The sequence below is a fragment of the Sceloporus undulatus genome, chromosome 9 (genome assembly GCF_019175285.1).
Source record: "Sceloporus undulatus isolate JIND9_A2432 ecotype Alabama chromosome 9, SceUnd_v1.1, whole genome shotgun sequence".
Lineage (NCBI taxonomy): Eukaryota > Metazoa > Chordata > Lepidosauria > Squamata > Phrynosomatidae > Sceloporus > Sceloporus undulatus.
In genome coordinates this window covers 14,733,845-14,754,742 of record NC_056530.1, presented here as the reverse complement: position 1 = coordinate 14,754,742, position 20,898 = coordinate 14,733,845, and the positions used below count along the sequence as shown (strand labels likewise).

Sequence of the window (20,898 nt, the reverse complement as noted above, 5' to 3'; positions counted from 1 at the left end):
GATGATGATGATGATGATGATGATGATGATGATGATGATGATGATGATGATGATGATGGCGGCTTTTCCCTTTTCCAGGTGTCTGAAGAGGATTTGCGATGGAGACGCAGCAGCAGGAGATGGAGCTTCTGAGCAATAGTATTGCAGCTTATGCCCATATTCGAGGTAAGGAAAAACAGAAGATATGATTGTTAGAAATGCTCGGGAAAAATAGGTTTTTGGCTTTCTCCGGTGAAGTCCCATGTTGCCAGATTTTGCAATATCCTCCAGCAAAAGGGGATATTGACACCGTGGGGCATCGCCAAAGAAAGCAAAATAACTATAGGGTTTAATCACACGGGAAATCTTGTGCAAAAACGGGATTCAAAAGCTGGGGGAAATCTGCATAAAGCGGGTCGATTTTCACACACTTAAAATGGTGTAAACCCAAAGAGAAAGTAGACATGAACCACTCCTAGTTACTTTTACTGAAAGTAAAAAAGAGTGGCTTTTGTCTCTGTCTACTTTCCGTTCGGGTTAACACCGTGTGAAAATCAACCCACTTTTGCGGGTTTCCCTCAGCTTTTTTTCCTATGTAAACCTCCATTTCTGCATGGGATTTATCCTGTGTGATAAACTGCTATTTTTCCTGATATCAGTATAATCCCCTGAATTAAATATACAGTGAATAAACAGTACTCAAGAATATGTCAGTTCCTTGAAATCCCTCCAATTCCCTTTAAACAGTTCCAATAAAAGTACTTTCAACCTTAATGTCTTGGGCCTGTTTGATTGTATATTATATCTTATATCAGGGAACTATATATGTTAAGGAGTTTGTTTTAGTATATCAGAGTATTATTTTAGTATTTTACAAAGTTTAATAGAAATTTGTAACATTTTTGGTATCAAATGTTATATATTATATTAAGGAACTATATACTGTATATTAGGGAGTTCGTTTTAGTACTTGTTTTAGTCTTTTACCATTCTATAGTGTTGTGTTTTATCATCCATTTTTGATTCTATATGTTTGATGTGCTGCCCTTTGGTGGAAAAGGCATTATAAATAAACGTCACCGTTGGCATTATTTTCACATAATAAAAGAATAAGAAAAATATGACAAAGAAATTAAGAAAAGTATGAGAAAGCATCAAAGATATTCATTGCTCAGAGGGGAGGAAGTCATTTTAGTTTGTCTGAAGTATCAGTGTAACTAAAGCATTTTGCTTGTGTTTGTTATGCTATTGTATTTATTTTTAAGAACAATTTAAAAAAGAAAGCAAAAAGCAGAGTCCCAAGTCTAAACTCTTTGCGTTGATCTGTTAATTCTCTCCAATCTATTCCAGTCGTATTCCAGCCAAAGAGCGCTATCCAAGACTGGAAAAGTTAAAAACGCTCCCCACATTTCCCTGTATATTTCCCTCTGCTTTCCTTCCCGATGCCAAAATATCTGTGTTGCTTTTAAGCCTTTTAGCAGCCGTTCGGCAGCCCTGGCGCTCCTTCTGTGATGGGTGGGATCTCTGTGTGTTTTTCCAGGGCTGGACTATGAGGCCATTGGCAGCCTTTGAGAAACAAGCATTGATTCATTTCCGCACCTGGAGCCCAGTTGTCCTCTCCGTTGGGTTGGACTGGCCCTGCGGCCGCCTCCGATCTCCTGGACCGGCCTTTTCCTGGCTCCCGAAAAGGCCAAATGCCTCTCCTGGAGCTGACAGGGAGCACTGATTTGAATGTTGGATTTATAACTCTGGAGACCAGGGTTCGAATCCACACTCAGCACACTCTCTCAGCCCCAGATGAAGGCAAGGGCAAGCCCATTTTTCTGAACAAAGAAAAACCCAGCCAAGAAAAAAACATGATAGGTTTCCCTTAGGAACTCCTTAAGTCAGAAACGACTTGAAGGCACCCCCAACAAACTCAAGAAGGCAATAAGATAGATTACCTGCCCTACTTGCAGTGCTATACTTTTCAAAATAATCACTTCTTCAAAACCAAAACAATTAACCTCTGGCCACTTCCAGTTTTCTGGTTTGTATGGGAAGGGATCCCAAGGGTCATCTATTCCAACCCTCTTCAGCCATGCAGGAATAGTCAAATAAAGCGCTCCTGAAAGATGACCTCCAGCCTCTGTTGAAAGACCTCCAAAGATGACAGGTCCTCCACCTTCGGAGCGTTTCCATTCCCTGCCTCTCCTTTGGCCACAATCCAAATCCCTAAAATCTTTCTTGTGGCCCAGGCCACCTTTGCTGATCCCTCTCTCTTTCTCTCCTAGACAATCCCGAGAGTTTTGGCCTCTACTTCGTCCTAGGCGTCTGCTTCGGCCTCCTCTTGACTCTTTGCCTGCTGGTCATCCACATCTCCTGGCGGCCCCAGACCGTCCCTCCAAGGCCCCGGAAGAGGCTGCGGGACTTGAGCGAAGACGAGGAGGAAGACGAAGAGGAGGAGGAGGAGGAGGAAGAGGACACTGCTGACCCCGTGGCTTCTGAACCCGCGCTGGCGATGACGAAGCTGCCTTCGGAGCCCCATCCGACGCCGGACGGGACCCTCACGGTCAACGTCTTTGCCTCGGCGGAAGAGCTAGAGAGGGCGCAGCGGCTGGAGGAACGAGAGCGGATCCTGCGAGAGATCTGGCGCAACGGACAACCTGACATTCTGGGCACCGGCACCGGCACCCTCAGCAGAGTCCACTACTATTGACCCAGGCCAGGTGGGCAGCCGTCGGACGTCCCTAGGTGCCCACTTGTGTCTTTCCTCAAGGGATTTGTGGCCAATCGTGCCAGCCTCTCCAACATTAGCCAGACCTGCTTCGGCACCAACTGGCTTTTCATATTTTGGGGGGAGAAAGATGAGGGGGCAGGTTTACTTGAAAGCAAGTAGCAGTGGTCATGCCAAGTGGCAAACAGACCAAGTCTCTGGATATTCAAACTCCCTTAAAGACCAGTATCCAATTAAACTCTTGGCAAGTGGGCAGCCAAGGCAAGATCTTCTTCTGCCAATTGGTGATGCTGCCATGTTTCCTTGACCTCATACTTGTTCATGGGGCAGTGCCCACAACCGATGCCAACATCCTTCTTGGCAGACAAGGCCATTTCTCTTTCCAAACGTACAGTGAGTGTGAAAAGCATCACAGCCACTGTTGATTCTCTTCTTCATTTTGCGCCGTGTGCGTATTGTTATACAAAAGGGTTTGCGGTTTCTGAGAGGTTGTGCCAAGGCTGGATTCCTACTCAGGGCTGCATAAGGGTTTACACAATGTCTGTGGTGCACCAGGAAGGCACGAGGCATTGGTGCCCACGTCGTGCGGTCAGTTTGCACAGAGGTGCGACCCAGAACAATTCCAACATAGTACGACTCCAGCAAAGCCGTGGAGGCAGGAGAAGAACCAATAACCCAAAGACTTTGGACAGCCAAGCCTGCCGTTTTCTCCACTTCCTTTTATCCTTTGTGGTTTGGGGATTCTGGCCAAAGGAAGAGGGCAGACAGCAGACCTGACCAATTTGCCCTGGCAGCCCCAAAGCTGGTCTCCTTGGAGGGCTCTTGTACCCCTTGATACTCACCCACCAAGGGACAGGGTTGCAATGGGTAGGAAGGTGCTCTTTATATCTTTGCTCATGGTTTACGTCAACCGGATAATCTGTTGCATATGTGTGCCTTATCCTTTTATACATGTGTGTACATATATATAAAACCAAAGTCATTCCAGTTTTGCATGGCTCACAATGTGGTGTCAGTCTGATATTGCTTTCCTGCATGGCAGAAGGCGGTTGGACTGGATGACCCTTGTGGTACCTTCCAACTCTAGGATTCTGTTATTGTATGATTCTATGGATCTTGCTCTTCCCAGTAGGTTTGGGTAAAAGCAAACAGCCGCAGCCTTTCTTGGCTTTCCAGTTCCTCCTCCTTCATAACTTTTGCCTTTTTGGCCACATAACTCTGATGTTGCTCAACTTCATATCACATTGGAGGGTATGTGCAATGTGTGGAGTTGTGTGAGACGCTGGCAATGCAATGCACACCAAGGACATCGCAACTTGCCTTCCTCCGCATTCCAGGCTCTGCACACCCCCCATGAAGGAGGTCTGATATTTTCCCAAAAAGGAAAAGCTCCCCTCCTCCTCTTTGCCTTTGTGGGACCTTCAGTGTGTTGGCCATGGCTGTGTGTGTGTGTGTGTGTGTGTGTGTGTCTCCTTTCACCCTTTCACCCCGTCTCACCCCACACCCCACCTTCCCAACCCTCCTGTCTATGGGAAAAGAGGTCCCTTCCCACGCTCTCTGTCTCTCCAGATTCCCTTCGACTTAATCTTGCAAAGAAGGAGGGACACAGAAAAGGTTGGCTTGCTGCCCTCAAAGCCTCCATACATACATCCTTCTCCCTCCAGACTCTTTCCCCAGACTCTTTACAAGGGGAGATTGGAGTCGTGATGGGGATGATGGCTGTCTTGTCATCTTTTTTGCTGGGGGAGGAGGGAGAAACAAGAAGGGATGATGGTTGAGGAAGATTTCCCCCCCCCTTTGTCCCCATCTCAGTCTTCATGGAGCTTTGCATCAAATGCTTAAGAGTCTGCTTTGCAATTAAGGGAAGCATTTAATCCTCCAAGAAATGGGAAGATCAGCCCATCATCCACTGAAGGCCCATTTTGGGGAGAGGGAAGGCAGGGTGTTTCTTAAGGAGTCCCATTCCAGTGAGTGGAAACATCCTCACGACATACAATCCTGATGGCTCTGCAAAATAGTATTTGCACACATGAGCAGCATAGCCATTATTATCACCTTGTGTACCCAGGGTGACCAGATAGATGTCCCCATAACTGCAAAGGAGGACGAAGCACTGCTAAATGTAGGGCATTCCAGAAACACGTCCAACATTACAAACTAAAGGCTAAAAATACTAATATAATTTCATGTTCAAAATGGAGAACATTTGGGAATTCCTCCTGGACAGAAGGAAGAAGTGTGGGGCTTGTCCTGGAAAGGAGGGGGGGCATCTGGTCACTCTTGGCTCCCCAGGAAAAAGAAAATGTTGCTGTGTGCCTTCAAGTGGTTTCCAACTTATGGCAACCATCTCACAGGGGTTTTCTTGGCCAGATTTGTTCAGAGGGGGGTTACCTTTGCCTTCCTCTAATAGGCTGAGAATATATGACTGGTCCAGGGTCACCCAGTGGGTTTGCATGGAGGAGCAGAAGGGATTCGAACCCTGATCTCCTGTGTCCAACGCTTCAACCACTCCACCATGCCTGGATTAAAATAGAGGGGAAAAAATCCTTAGAAGTCTTTTATCAGAGCTTGCAAAATTGGTTCTAAAAACCCCAAGTAATCTGGGATTGCTAAAAAAAGACAGAGCGATGGGGATTGTTTTTCTTTTTGGTTTGCAGGAGTTTGCACAGGGCATTAAAACTGGGGACTGTGAGGCCTACTGACCAAACTGACCATATCCCTTTGTGCCCAGTAGATGTCCATTTGTGAGACCCCTGGTCTCCAAATGTGGAAGACGTGGGCCCTGGGTTTCTCCTGCCAAGACCTTCTCCTTCTCTGCTCTTCCCTGCCTCCTCCATCCATCCGCCCCCAATGTGGCCGGATAAAAATAGCTCTCTCTCTGCCTCCTCCTCCTGCTCCTCTAATTGGAGCCAGATGTTTGCCAGATGTTTCCCTGCAGGCCAAGGGGGGCCGCCTGGAATGCAGGGGAGGGAAGGAAGGACGGAAGGAAGCCAGACGACTCTTGGAGAGGAAGAGGAGAGGGATCTGTTTTGCAACAGCAGATGCCTAGGGTCTGTCTTGCCCCAAAACTTGCAAACTGCTTTTGCATCTTCAGGTCACAACCAGTTGTTCTTCAGTTTATTTCAATGGCTGCAAACAGAGTTCAAAGTGGAAACATAGTTTTGCAGTCAACTCAGCAGAGGACAGGAAAGGTGACTTCCCTGTGGGCTCAGGCAAAAGCAAACTACCGCAAGCCTCTCCAATCTGAGTTTGCTAGGCCACACTCGGCTTGGTTTTCATCTGTGAGATATTGAGGGGCACCCCACTGTGCGAAAGGGGAGTGGAGGCATCGCCACCAGTTATATGCCAGTGCAATCCATTATAACTCCAGTGTACCATCATGGGCGTCATACATTTACGCAGTGCATCTGCTAAACAGGTTCCCTTCCCAGGAAACATCTCCTCCAAAGAGACTCTTGTGGTCACTTTGGGAGCTTTTGTGGACTCAGACCTGCTCAAGCCCATGCACAAAATGGCTGCCATCAGATGGAAGGGACAGAGAAAAATAAGGAGGCAAGGTTTATGACCGCCTAGCGCAAAACCTTACAGTGTGTGCAATGGGGATGGCTCTGCTTGGCTGTCCATCTGAAGCCAGACATAGGATGACCAAAATATAAAGAGAACTTCAATGATTGGATCTAGGAGTGAGAAGCTGAGAAGCATGCAGTTGTTGCCATCTGGTGCTCAAAACTGGATTCTCCCTCTTACAATGGCTCTGTGCAGTACTAGTACTGGAGGTGGCTGTTTAAAAGCAACCTCTGGGCTCAGGGAATGGAAATAATAATAATAATAATATAATAATAATAATAATAATTATTATTATTATTATTTTTATCCATTTATAGCTCACTGATTCTCCAATGCTGGGACTCAAGGTGGCTTACAAAAATGAAAACAGATGCAGTGAAAGGTACTTTGTTGTTGCAATGTGCCTTCTGGACCACTCCAACTTATCTTGAGCCTTGTCTTGAGTTTTCCTTGGCAAGATTTATTCAGGAGAAGTTTGCCATAGCCTTCTTTTTTAGGCTGTGAGAGTAAGACTTGCCCAATCAGCCAGTCGGTTTTCAGGGCCAAGAAGGGATTCCAACCCTGCATCTCCCGGAGTCTTTTGTGGTCAAACATCCAAAGCACTATGCCATGCTGGCTCTTACAATTTATCTCAAGGATGTCTGCCAATGCCTTCCTCTGGGACTGAGAGAGTGTGACTTGCCAAGGTTACCCTGTGGGTTTCCATTGCCTTTGCAGGGATTTGGACCTTGGTCTCCCGGAGTCCTAGTCCAAACACCCAAACCACTACAACATGCTGGTTCTTGCACTTTCAAAGTCACAAATAAAGACATATAAAAAGTTTTGTTCAAATGCTGTCAAACAGCCCATCAAAATGAAACCATTTAAAACAAGCTGATTGAAAATGGAATATAAAATACTTATTTGGGGGAAGCAGTGTCCTCCTTTTGCTCTCCTTTTGCCACCATTCCTGCCCCACATCATCGCCTATGAAACCGCCATGTGAATTTCACGCAGAATGCCTCCCTCAAATCCAGCCCTGGCTAAAATATTCAATCGAATCAAAACTGCTGCTCTGCTGTTTTTCATTCTGAGCAAAGACAAACAGTGAGACTGCTGGAACAACAGGTTTTTTTGTTGATGTGGCAGAAAACTTTCATGCACCAGAGCACCCTTTTAGGGAGGGAAATGCTTTCATGGAGAACCAGATTGCTACAGATTGCACTTGCATATTTACACGATTACACTAGACTGCCTTTCTGCTGAATCTTCTGCATAGAGGGATGTATACTGCTGTCAAAATCCTTCCTCTCCCTGGAGAAGGGTGGGAAATAAATTTATTCTTCTCACTGCAGGTGAATTGTGAGAAAATCAAAATATTTCATGGCCCTCAGTGGAAACATAGAGGAGAACTAAGTATCAAGATAGGATATTTTGATCTCTGCAGACATCTAAACCTGCTTCTGACCCTCATCACTGTGCAATGCATCCCCCAACTCCTGTTTGCATATAAACAACGGAGACTCTCCCAGTTTTTGCATATAAAAATATTTTTATTTTAAATTAAAAAGGTGATATATTTACGCATTAAAAGAATCAGTCACCGTTAGGTGAGACCAAAATGGCTGCAGAAGAAGATGAAGAAGAGGGTCCAAACCACAGAATCAACTCGCTTGTTGCTGCTGTGGCCTCTTGCAAAGGAATTGCACCATTGCTGTGTAAGGATCCTCCCTTAAGGACAGCTTAAGGTGACAGGGGTCAGAACCTTATTCCTTAATCCTGGTTAGAAAAAACCCACTGAATCAGCTAATGATGAGCCAAAAACATTGGTAAATCCCATCGACTCAATGGGCCAACTCTAGTTGGGGCAGGCAAGTTTCTGGCCAAGGATTTCCTATTCTATTGGTGAGAAGAGCTGCAAGATTTAAACTGAGCTTAACATGCAGATATGTGTCTCCCTAGCTTCTCAACTGGCCTGCCGTGTTGGTTGTGGCACATCGCAGCCTCATCTCAGGTGGCAAGGACAACTGGTGTCTCTTCTTCCATAGGCACTGTTGGACAATCCAGGCTGGATGTAAAAGGCCTTCTAGAAAAATGAGATATTCATTTGTGGCAGCTGGACCACAGCCAAGAAGACCACATTGGCCTCAAGCATCACTGGACTGTAGCACTTTTGTTCCCCCAAGATCCAGCTAAGAGCACAATATGGCCATGGAGAACAGGATGCAATGCAACTGGTTCAGTCCTTAGTGGAGACCTTGTAGGGGTTGCTCTAACCAAGCGAGGATATGCCAAGGGTTGCCGGTTCCACACCACTGGGCTTCTTGCAGCCCTGGTCCACCAACCCTACAGTCGGCAATGTCTGCTTCAGCCACTCAATCTCTGCCTGCAAGGAGGAAGAAATATAGGTGAGGCCAAGAGGCCAGGAAACACCAAGAAAGGTCTCCCAGAGTGTCCCAACTGGGCACAGCCACCATTTTGTTTCTCTCTTGTGCCATTATACACAATGAGAGAGGGGATAACATCCCACCTGCAGAGCTGCTCTCTTGGTCTGTTCTTGGCTCATCTCTGCCTTCAGCTCTTCCATGTCTTTCCTGCAAGGAAAAAAACAGAGAGACATCTGCAATATTTAAATCAAAAATAGACCTCAACCAGCTGTAGTCCAGAAAATTAACTTTCTCAGGCTCTGGTTATCTCCCATTCAAGTCGATTTCAGGGCTGAAAAACCTATTATACCCACTCCTCTCTCCAACAGACGGAGCCAGAGCGCCTGCTTTTGGACAAGGAGTTTTTGGTTCTCCTGCTCCACACCGTGGCGGATTGCAACTCAGGTTGCAAGATAGACCACTGCCTTTTTCATCTGCAAACTCATCAGGGCCCCTTTCTCACCTACCCAGCTATAGCTCTGTAACCCCACTCCCATGGCCATAGCAGGATCCTATGGGATCCCTAGACATGTAATTCAGTAAGGCATTCAGATTCTCCAGCAAGGATTTTAACTCCTGAGCTACACTGATCTCCTTTTAATGTATTTATTTATCTTTTATTTCCTAAAAGTGTGCATGGAGGGAGGGTTGACTCTTGGTTTTAAGGAAAAGGGAAGCAGGCCCAACTCACCGATGCTGGTCATGCATCAGGTCCATGAGGGTCCTCAGTGTCCGGAGTTCAGCCTTGAAGTCCTCCAGAGAAGATAGCGGTTCCTTGGAGGAGGGATTCTCCAAAACTGCGATTGGGGACTCAGCTCTTTTGGAAAGCAATGGCACCTTCACCTGCCAAAACCATAAAGATAGGAGAGTAGTCAGATGAAGTCACAGTTGGACCAGCTTGTCTATAAGGTTGAGATCTTTCTGCAAGAGCTGTAACTTCTCCTTCAGCTGTGAGACAATCTCTTTCCTTTTTGGTTGTTTTAATGTGCTTTTATTGATTTTTAATACAACAGAAACAAGGTGATTGTCAGTTATAACGGAGACGCACACAGACATACGCATCCCACCCAGAAATGGTTCTCTCACCCCATTCCAGATGATCCTATATACACAACAATTAACTTTTGTTAAGTCTATCTCTTGTTTCTTTCACATTTGTTCTACACACAGACAAGACATTCTTGCAACAGGTAATTGTGCACAGATTAGACAAAAGCACAGTGGGAAAGAAAATGGAGACTGGAATAAGGAAAGCAGCAGTAAATGAAATGCACTGGGTGAACTTGATAACATAATTCAGAAGTAGTTCTAAGAAAGTGCACCAAATGTTTAAATATCTATTTGTCTGCCTCGCTTCTATGGACCGTTCTTTCCCACAAAGTCTCCCATCCAGCTTGTTACATATGGTGTGACTGAAGATTTTCTATTGCTCCAGGATTATGTGTTTTCCTAAACTGAGAGGATTCAGTGCATACCCTTGGGGTAATGAAAGCTTCCATGGAGGAAAGGACTTTTATGCTCTTCCCTCAAATAAGAGCATTTCACTTTGCTTGTTCCCCAACCCTCAACTCACCTGCTCAGGGCTTTTGGGTTTCTCTGCAGAGTTTGTAGGACAAATGGGCCCTTTCTCAACCTGCAACAGCCAACAAGAAAGAACAAGCAACAACCATCAAGATCAGGCAAGCCATTCCTGCATCTCAGCTTCACATGGTGGATGGACAACTCCTGATGCTAAAGTTAATCCTCCATATCCACAGATTGTTTATCCACGGATTCAAGCATCCACAGCTTGGAAATATTATTGGAAAGGGGAAAGCCTTTAATTTCTCCTGTTCCCACAGCTCTGTCCCATGGAAGCACAGATGCTGCAACCATTTGGGCCAAGTAAGGGCAGACGGTCAAAGACTCTCAGATACATCCATTTGGGCCGATTAAGGGCAGACGGTCACAGACTCTCAGCCACCAGAAGCAGAGAGGGACTCACCACCATGGAGCCGGCCATCAGCTGGCTGGGTGGCCGCTTGCCTGGCATTTTGGGGCGGCTGGTTGTCGGATGGGTCAGCTTGGCACCAGGAACCACAACGGCATCGAAAGTGTTGTTTTCTAAAAGGAGAGCGACAGAAATGGAGTAGACGGGTGAGGAATTCTGTGCTTTGCAGGACAAGCAACCACGGAGCTCTTCAGTGCAGGCCAGGAAATGTTTGAACCCAAAACAAGGCAAAAGTGGATCTGACCCAGAGGAGAAAGACAACTTAAGAGTAAGATGCACCAAGAAGGCTGGGAGCACCTACCTGTCTCCTTGGATTTGGCTTTCCCTCCAGGTGTGGCTGTGCAGGAAACTGGGATGTTTGAGGACCTGGAACAACATCAGAGATTGAGTTGGGGGATTATGGGGACACCACTAAACCAAGGCCAGGGTGACCAGATGTCCTCCTTTTCCAAGACATGTCCTACATTTCAACCTTCTGTCCAGGAGGTGTATTCCAAAATGTCCTCAATTTTGAGCATGACTGACAGTCTATCCACGCTGCAGAAATTAAGCCGTTTGGTGCCACTTTAACTGTCATAGCTCCATCCTGTGGAATGCTGGGATGTGTAGTTTGGTTAGGTCTAATTGTTGTGCTGGCGTACGCCTCTTTTAATGATATATGTTCCAACTGGTTTTACATTCTTTTTTTCCAATTGTGTTTTATATCTTCTGGATTTTCAACCATTTTTTTCTCTCTCCATATTTTGATTGGGAAAAATAAAGACAAACAATGCTTATTTTGTAGCGGTAGGATTTATTGTCAAAAAGACAGAGGAAGTTTAATAGATAAAATATTAACATTGTATTATAAAGGACATTGTAAATGCCATAACATATTGATTAGTATAGTAGTAAAATTTGTGATTGTAACAGTGTAACAACAGAAGTTTTGTATTTTATGTGTAGATAATAATTTTTTATTTTTAAAAAATCTTACTTTTGGGGAACGGAGGATGCTGGCTTGGCCTTGGTTGGCACAGGGGGAGGTGGAGGAGCTGCTTTCTTGACCGGAGGAAGAGGAGGATTGGGTTTGGAGGCCTCCATTTTCTTCTGCTCCTTGAAATCTGCAAAACAAGGAGGGATGTCTTAAGGACAGATGGAGAGAATACAAACGTGACAAGCCTTACACAATGCCTCACAGCCTATTGGTGCTGTTTCCACATTCAAATTCTCCATGCACATACTGTGCACAAGCATCCAAAGCCATTGATAACCATTCCCCTGGCCTCAAACCGACACCAAAACCTTTTCACTCTGTGATGCAACAGAGTCCATTAACATTGTTTCTTTGGGGTGGTGTTTTTGCCATTCCATGATCCCTCTTTCTCCTGTCATCCCATACTGCAACCTGTCTCTTCCAGGAGACATTTTAAGCATCCTATTGTCATCTTCATCCTCAGCAGAATAATTGGGTGATATGCCAATTACATACCCTAATGGGAAGCATTAAAAGAGCAGTGCATTCAAACTAAGCCCAAACACCAGTTTGGCAGCATCTCAATAAGACCTACATGGCCAGGACTTGAATAAGTGCCTTTTTGGGAGAATGACAATTCTGGCTGGGCGAGTTTCTGGGAAATGTAGTCCCCCCAAAAGGCACTTTTCCCAAGCTTCGTTTACAATATGAGCTTGCAAACATCATTCGTTTTTGCAGAAGCACCCAATTACTCCTCTCCGAATTGAAAGCAAGCAGGAAAACCACAGCAGGAAAAGGAAAGGCAACAATCTGTCTGTGCCACCGCTGAGCAAAGCAAGAATTTTGTAAAGACTGAAAGCAACAGAAAGCAAACATCACACTTCTTTCCCCCCCTTTTTCCTGGCCTATGCAACATCACCCCATTTACTCACCTTTGAGGTCTCCAAGTGGTCTCATTTCTCCTTTGCTGCCCTGCAAGCTCTTTTTTACTCCCTTGGCTGCTTTATTTTTTTAAAAAATAAACACACATAAATGTTACTAAAGATTACATCTGGAAGGTAACATTTTAATGGGGAATGTCCCTCTGGCCACATTTCTCTGGACATCAGTATGCAAAAAGCCACAGGTGGTTAAGGGCCGGAGGTATCATTTCTGCACAGGACTTTTCTACCACCAACCAGGGACCCCTTTAACTATCACAGCTGCATTCTCAAATTTGTAGTTTGCTGCAGCACTACAACTCTCTAGCAAAAAATTCCAAGCGTCCTCTCCAAAACTGCAAATCCCAGGATCCCATAAGATGTTGCCATGGCAGTTAAAGTGGGATCAATGTGTCACAATTGCACAACATAGAAGAGATGTAGGTTTCGCTCTTGCTTGCAAGTGGGACATGAAGAAGGAAGAATCAACCTGAAAGGCATTAGCCCAAATCCTACTGTTTAGTCCCAACTGGAGTAAACCCACTGCATCAGTGGGATTTATGTAAGCATCTACCCATCGCTCAACAATTGATTCAATGCGTCTCCTCCAGCTGGGACTCACCAAGAGGAAACTAATGGTGCCTCTATAATACAGTTACTATAAGTGCTGTAGCTCCATCCTATGGCATCCTAGGGTTTCTTAGTTTTAGAAGGCCTTTAGCCTTCTCTGCCAAAGAGTGCTGATGCCTCTCCAAACTAAAAAGTCCCAGGATCCCATAGGAGCTAAAGTGGTTCCACAGTGTAGATACACCCCAAGCCATTGTATGACCCAGAGGGTGTACTGGGACTCCCAGTTGAAGTGAATCCATTGGACCCATGGGATTTACCAATGTGTTGACTCAAACTTTAGCACTTGAATTGATGGGTCTACTCAAAATAGCCAATTATTGGCCTCGGGTCAACTTTTGTACTTCATTTTCCCCTGAAGGAAGCAATAAAAGGGTCAATTTGACCAGGGAGTGGAGAAGGGGGCTTGTTATGGGTTTCTGGAGGTGGGAGGTGGCATTGATCACCCTCCTCCCCTGCAAAAGACAAGGTTTATTACTCACCAGCCTCCTTCCTCCTTGTGGGCACCTTGGTTCTGATCTGCAGAGAGACAAGGCACGGGGTGACGACGGGAAGGAAGAGGGGGGCTGAGTCACATGAAGCGGCTGCCTCGGTAGGTCTGGGTTGCACTTGCTCACATTCACGCACAAGGTTCAAAGCAGGGGAAAGTGATGGTGGCCAAGATGCAACATCAGCACACAGGAATGCCACAGAAAGGAAGCAAGAGGACCTAGGGTGCCATTCTCTCCAAAAGTCCCAGTTTGGCAGGGACAGCCCCAATTAACCCTCTGCCATCCCACTTTTCCAGCTGCTTTTAATATGTCCCCGCTTCTCTCTCATCTCACTTTCCCTCTTCGTCTTCAGCTTCAATTGCTCTAAACAGAATTCAAAGTGCAAAAAGTTGGGTTGCATTCAATTAACTCAATGGAGGAATGAGAGAGGAGGGAATGGAGTCTTTTTTGAGAAGAGGGAATGGAGTCTTCCCCTTCCCAGGAGGCTCAGGCAAAAGCAAACTGCTGCAGCCTCTCTTAGATTGTCCGTCCTTCCTCATGAATCACCTTTTTTGTCTTGACCACACATGTCCTGGTTTCTATCTGTAACATGTTGGAGGATACAGGCAGTGCCCTGCACCACGCCAGCCAGGTGCCCCAAATCCCCCATTGCCCCCTGTGTGGGGTGTCCCCCTCCTCACCCCAGGCTCCAAATGGGTCAGCGGTATGACAAAGTTGTCAGGGAAGAGGCCCTTCTTGCCCCGGTTCTCTCCTTCCCACCAGCCCAAGTCAACTGTCTCCTGCAAAAGGAACCAGAGAGAGGGGTAAATTCGGGGTGCAGGAGGAATGAGAGGCATGTCCCCCCACTTCCATTCCACTGTGTGGCAGAGGGCCTCCCCATTCCCCACTGCAAGAGCCCACCTTTTTCAACAAGAGAATCAGGTCCCCTTTCCGGATGGGCAGCTCATCTTCATGCTCTGGTTCATAGTCAAACATGGCCCGACAGTATCGAGGAGTGTCGCCTGGGGCTGGAGGGAAACAGAAGCCAGGTCAGATATGGACATGCGCAGATGCAGACATGATGTGACTGGATCTCCACTTTTCGCTGGGTCCCTTCCAAGTACCAAACCAGACTGCCACCATCCGGCTGTTCAGAGGGTGAGGGGAAAGAGTGACCCATGGCTGCTGGTGGGTCCCATGTCAGTCAGGTGGTGGATCTCATCCTGGAGTGGGAAGTGCCTTTCAAAGGCAGACTGAAGCCCACCATGGATCCACTGCATCACTATGCCCCTGAGAAAGACCCTCCACCATTACTGGCTGGTAAGTTTTAATTATTGTAGTAATTTAATTCTGTTTTAATATAATATTTTTGTATGTTTTAACTGTATGGTGTTTTTTAATGTTGCAAGCCACCCTGTGTCCCAGCCTTGGGAGAAGTGCGGGATATTAATAAATATAATAATAATAATAATAATAATAATAATAATAATAATAATAAGTTAACACATAGTGTTTTTTATATTAGTATTTCATCCTGTTTTAATGCTATTTATTTTAATTTGTATTTTTCACATCTAATAAAGTTTGTGTCTTAACTTTTGTAACTAAGAGCTTTTCAAAACTGCACTGTTTCTGCCCATATGCCCAATCATGCGCAGTGGCCATGGCGGTCACTCACCATTCTCCTGTAAGGGCTGGGCTTTTGGGGTCTCTTGCGCCGGAGGAGGAGGAGGAAGAGGAGGAGGAGAAGCCACCTTCTCTGATGGACTCTCCAGCTGGAGGAAGGAGGAAGGAGGAAGGAGGAAGGAAGAGAGAAAACAAAGAGGGGATTCATGCTGGACACATGTGTCCATGTGTACGGTCATGGAGGCACGTCCTGTACAGTGCTATGTACTCCAGGTAGAGCAGTGGTTCTCACAGTTTGGTCTTCCAGATGCTTTGGACTTCAGCTCCCAGAATTCCTCACTGCTGGCCAACCTGGCTGGGGCTTCTGGGAGCTGAAATCCCAAAGTTTGGGAATCAGTGAGCTAGAGGAACCACCAACCACTTGCAAGGCAGAGAGCAGCACATGGATGCCGACAAAGACAGTTATGTCCCAAGTGAATGGGCTCCAAAGTTTCACAGAGGCCATGCTGGGCGCTGGCAGATGGTGGCTTCCAATCCAATTTGAAAGGTGCTAGCCAAGTGCTCATCATCTCCCCACCAAACCTATCCCATGCCTTGGGATAGCTCCTTTCAAGTTCTGAATAAAAACCAGAACAAATTTGCTGCCCACAACTGACCCAAGAGCCACCTGCGTCCTGCATCCACTCACCTTCTCAGTCTCATTGAGAAGAAAGGTCTCGTTCGTCATTTTGGGACGCTGCTTGGCTGCACCCCCTTTGGGTGACAGGAAAAAGGCATCTGTAAGAAACAGGTGAAGAGGGAAAAGTATGGGGGAGGAGGGCATTTATACCCCCCCCCCCCCCCCCCCCCCCCGATTCCAAGCTACAACCACTATCTCCAAAACTGTGAATCTCCCAGTTGCACAGAACCCCAAGATTTATGGGACACACTGCACACAGTTAAAACAATGCTCTCTTAATTCTGTTCCACTGTGCCACTTGTGTTTCCAATTCAGACTACTATTGATCCCCCCAATGCCATCCCCGGATTGGCACTCAGCACCTGAGGATGTGCCACTCAGCTCTTGCACAAAATTGGAAGGGAAGGCGCCCAGCTGGCCTCCCTTTTCTCCCAGCCACCAGCCATCTTCGATCTGAAAAGGAGTAGAAGAAAAATGAAACAGGTTATTTTGGAAGGACTGTCTTAAAAGTGGGACTGGAGAATTAGGCGGCCATCTGGCCAAATAGGAGGGCAGCCTTTGCTTTGGAGAAGAGGACTCCATGGGGCCACAAGCAGACCACCATCACCAGGATCCCTCAGGAAACAAAAGTGATGTCTTCCTGGGTGTTAGTTCTTCCACAGAAAATTTGGTACCAGAAGTAAAAATAAGATGGAAAAAATAGGAAAAGCTTCCTGCACTACACAAAAAAGAGATGGTCAGCATGTTTCCCCAAACTTCTTACCCATAACTAATATCCACACATGAAACACCGCATCCAACATCTCACTCTTCCATCTTACCTCCTTCAAGATCTGCACCAAGTCTCCAGGGCAAAGCTCCAGCTCATCCTCCTTCGCTGGGACATAAGGGAAGGTGACCTGACACCAGCGTTGTTTCGTGGTTGCCAACTTTTTCGTAGCATGTGCTGTAGGAATGACAAGACAAACGCAGAATATCCCACGAACAAGATGATACATTCAGTGCTTGTATCTTGACAAAACCGCACTTTGGTTTGTTCAACTTACCACTGCGGAGAGATCGGGGGTACCTTTGGGTGCCATCCGCTCGGAGGCTGGTTGGGATTTCCTGCAGGAAAAGCACAAGTGCAAAAAGCATGAATGCAAAGCCCAGAACGGTGGAGAGAAGGCAGGAGATGGATAGCTCATCATCACATATCCTGTAATCCCAGACAGATCCAGGATGCAAGGTGATACAAATGCAAAAGTTCAACAGCGAGGAATGCACACTCCTGTCCTTTTAAAAGTCACGAAAGGGAGAATTTAAGCAGCTGCAGCTCCTCATGCAGGAAAAAGAGAAAATTGCAGCTCTCCAATCCCTCAAATCTCTGCTCAGCCATCTACTCAGCCTCAGAGACCACTTTTGCAGAAACATGCTTGAGGAGATGGGTGATGCCCCCAACCCTTTTTGCAGCCAGAGGGATGTGGTTGGAGAGATGCATGGGTGCAAGAGACATTTAGCCCTTACAAGGGAACACCTGCTTTCCACCTGCAAAGTGGCCACCTAATCTCCACCTGTTGTGCATCCTTGCTGGATGTAGCTCAACCTGGATGAAGAAATTTGCACTCAGGACCCCCACTGGCCAGTTCCAGCTCTCACCCCAGCCCTTTCCACAAACTGTCTGAGCATTCCTGCCTTATTAAGCCTCTGGTCCCACAAACCAGGACTTTCTTTCTTTCTCCCTTTCTGGATCTCAAGGAACAAAACCATGGACTAAAGCCTGCAAGGAGCTCTAGGTTTTCTGGCTGCTCTGCTTCATGCTATCCTGTCTTGGGCTGCGTGGACATAAGAGTTGGAAAGGTACCTAAGGGTCACCTAGACTGACCCACTGCTGGTTCAGGAAAAAAAGGCACTTGAGAGCATGCAGACTGCAAAGGGAGGAAGATTATGCCTCGCCATCCCATCCTTTTTGCCTCCTCTTCCCCTTACCCAGCGGAGAGAATAGAAACGACGTGGAAACACAGCCATCCTGGAGAGCAAACCAGAGAATGCAAAACTCATTGGCCCCAAATATATAGGTGATGGAGGGTGGGTGGGGCTACAAGGGGTGGAAGAAGATTGAGAAAGAGACTTCAACAAATTCAACCATGGGAATTGTAGTTCAATGGGGCAGCCAAGGTGCCTTTGCACTGAGCCCCCAATGCCTCTCTTTCTCCCCCAAACTACAATTCCCAGACTTTGGATGGAGACACCAGGCCAAGTCTGTTGAAAATGTTGTTTTGTTACTTCATGCGTTTAGCTCTGGTTGCTATAAGAGTTTAGGGGTACAAGATCCAACATTTGTGGGGAGCTACAACTCTGGTGACCATGCTGTCTGGGGGCTTCTGGGAAACGTAGTCCAAGAAAGTAACTTTACCAAGCTCTGTCTAAGAGGAGGGACTTCCATTCATCCCTCCACACATCTGGGAATGACATTCCCATGTGTCACACATGGAGCATCATGTGGCTCAGTGCACAACTGAGTTGGCATGTGTGCCCATCTGCACCCAGGTCGGTTTAGTTGTTTCCAGCCTTTGCTAGCTTCCTGTTTAAACAGATGTCCGAGGGCCCTGGAAAGCAAGGCTCCAGATAACCATGGGCAGGGGATAATGGGTGTGGAAAGGAGCCACCTCTTATCCAGTTCTATGCCTGGCCCTTTGCCACCATGTGCCATCTAAGCAAATCACCCTCCGTGGTGCAAATCAGCCGGAGCAACAATTTGCATCATTCGGCCGTGGACTCTGTCCGAAGGCAAATATCCAGGCAGCACCCCAACAGATACAGCGCAAGACTGGGGCCCAAGGCAGAAAACAAGCCAGGGAGGGAGGAAGTATATTCTCTAAAATGTTTTACTTCTGCATGTTGTGTTTGTTTGGAGGAACGGTCTGTTTAGCTGCTGGGAGAGGCAGTCCAGTCACACCTGGAAGGTGGCAGGACCCCCAGCTGTTGTGCCAAGGGGTCTCTGGGATCCTGGCTGGGGGACACTCACCTGGACAAACAGCTGAGGGAAGAGTCCCACCCGGCCATCCAGCTCACCCTGCAGCCATCCCTCCTCCGGCCCCGGCTGGACCTTCTGGATGATGTCTCCGGCCACGATCTTCAGCTCATCGCCCAACTGGCCCTCAAAGTCCACCAGGACCAAGACCTCTGGGGAAGAACAGTCGGGGGTCAGCTTTCCCAGGGACCCCCCGAGGCACAGCCTCTCCTCGCCCCCACAACAACACATCCACAATCTCCTCTGATTTCAGATGCTAAGCAAGTACCAAGCCTGGTCACTCCTTGGAGGGGCATCCCAAGAAATGAAGTCTAGGAAACATCTCTCCCAGGAAACAATTCCTGCCTGAAAGAAGTTCAGGAGAGCCACTGTGACTTGCTCCCTCCTCAATGTGACATTCCTTCAAATATTTATTATTACCATCAAGAGGTTCCTACTCTCTTAGCCATAGAGACACATTGGGGGAGGGTATTGGGGTCTGTATCCAACAAGGGGCCTCTTGGCATTTTAAAGGGGGGAGGCATTTATAAAGTTGTGTGGAATGCAGAGGACTCAAATTACATTCCCTTTAAATGCCTCTGAAGGTTGCAAAGTGCAGCAAGAATATTACAGAAGGACTGCTTCTTCTTCCCCTTTCTTAAAATAAATGTTTAAGAACAGCAATCAGGTTGGGATTGCCAAATTTTGTCTCTCAAAATCTGGCAGAGTACCTAGGACCATGTTGTGCTCCTGGAACTACACAAACACTCATACGCACAAGCACTCTGAGCAATTGTCACTCCCGTTCCCAACACTTTTCGCACACTGAAGCTTTGAACCAAACCCATTTTTATGCATGATTACCTAATCTTAATCCTTAGCTTTAATCTTCTTCAATCTCAATGTGCCTCCACAATATACTACTTTTCCAAATGTTGTACAACCATCCAGTACAGTAGGCCAACCCTGGACCATTCGCCTCCATCCCACAGACAGGGAGGGAGCTTAAGGGACCCCAGGACAGAGATGGGATTAGAACTCAGGACCAGCTCCTTAACCACTATGCTACACTGATGGCAGAACAAGGAAAGGCAAGCCTACCCAGCTAATGCTTTGTGTTGCACTGTGTATGATGTAGTGGAGTTTGGGCACTGGGTAGCACATGCACATTCATTGCAACAAATGCAACAACGTATTTAATAATGCAATAAATAAATGCAAGCAACAGACCATCCCAGGACTGCTGCACCCTTCAAACCAAGGCTGCTTTGAAAGACAGGGTCCCCTTTACATACCCATGTTGCCTCCTCTCTCAAAGGTGCCCAGCCGCCAGAACCTGCATGTATCCAGCCAGCCCTGGGCTCCTGGCGAAGTGCGAGGCTGAGATGGAGCGCTCCTTCTTTCAAGAGAAAGAGGGAAGGGCCCATCAGGACAAGCCAGGTGCGCACCCAGGAGAGGGACGGGCCCAGACTGGGCAAACAGGTGAGACAGGTTCCTCGCACAGAGGCCTCTCGACTTTGTGAGCTGCTGAGAGCTTGCAGGGAGTCTCTGGGTTGACTGGCATGACCCCTGGCCAGGGTGACCAGATGCCCTCAAAACAGCAATGAAGGACAAGCACTGCAGAAATGTGGGACGTACAAGAAAAATGTAGGACGTTACCAAATACAGTGGGCCCTTGGTATCCACTGGGGTTTGGCTCATTCCAGTACCTGCTGTGGATACCAAAATCCATGGATGCACAAGTCCTATTAAATACAATGGGATATTACTATTACTACTACTATTACTACTACAGTGGGTCCTTGGTATCCACTGGGGTTTGTTCCAGGACCTCTGTGGATACCAAAATCCATAGTTGCTCAAATCCCATTATATACAATGGAGTTGTTGTTGTTGTTGTTGTTGTTATTATTATTATTATTATTATTATTACTACAGTGGGTATCCACAGGGTTTTGGTTCCAGGATCCCC

At 46.8% G+C, this 20,898-nt stretch overlaps 2 protein-coding genes across 5 annotated transcripts in view; one reads left to right on the top strand and one right to left on the bottom strand.

Annotated features, from left to right (window-relative positions):
- The window catches only part of EVA1B (eva-1 homolog B), an 8,754-nt gene extending 5,054 nt beyond the window's left edge, over positions 1-3,700 (top strand). For both annotated transcript variants that reach the window (XM_042441103.1, XM_042441104.1), the window contains exons 2-3: positions 79-165; positions 2,253-3,700. In XM_042441103.1, the coding sequence (XP_042297037.1) occupies positions 99-165; positions 2,253-2,677 (492 nt within the window). In that variant the 5' untranslated portion in view covers positions 79-98 and the 3' untranslated portion in view covers positions 2,678-3,700. The remainder of the gene's footprint in view (positions 1-78; positions 166-2,252) is intronic.
- Positions 3,701-7,795: 4,095 nt separating this feature from the next.
- SH3D21 (SH3 domain containing 21) lies at positions 7,796-20,300 on the bottom strand. Of its 3 annotated transcripts, none has more exons than XM_042438927.1 (18): positions 20,222-20,300; positions 18,942-19,099; positions 16,981-17,041; positions 16,756-16,880; positions 16,297-16,387; positions 15,944-16,032; positions 15,308-15,404; positions 14,551-14,657; positions 14,331-14,429; positions 13,642-13,678; positions 12,545-12,613; positions 11,634-11,760; positions 10,959-11,023; positions 10,652-10,770; positions 10,241-10,300; positions 9,359-9,510; positions 8,772-8,835; positions 7,796-8,627 (listed from the first exon to the last, which is right to left on the bottom strand). In XM_042438927.1, exons 1-18 carry the CDS (start codon positions 20,223-20,225, stop codon positions 8,514-8,516), a joined length of 1,638 nt encoding a protein of 545 aa, XP_042294861.1. In that variant the 5' UTR covers positions 20,226-20,300; the 3' UTR covers positions 7,796-8,513. The 3 variants fall into 3 exon arrangements, with proteins under 3 accessions (XP_042294861.1, XP_042294859.1, XP_042294860.1); XM_042438925.1 differs by lacking the exon at positions 20,222-20,300 and adding an exon at positions 19,216-19,329; XM_042438926.1 differs by lacking the exon at positions 20,222-20,300 and adding an exon at positions 19,216-19,329 and having other exon boundaries at positions 12,545-12,610.
- Between the last annotated feature and the right edge of the window lie 598 nt (positions 20,301-20,898).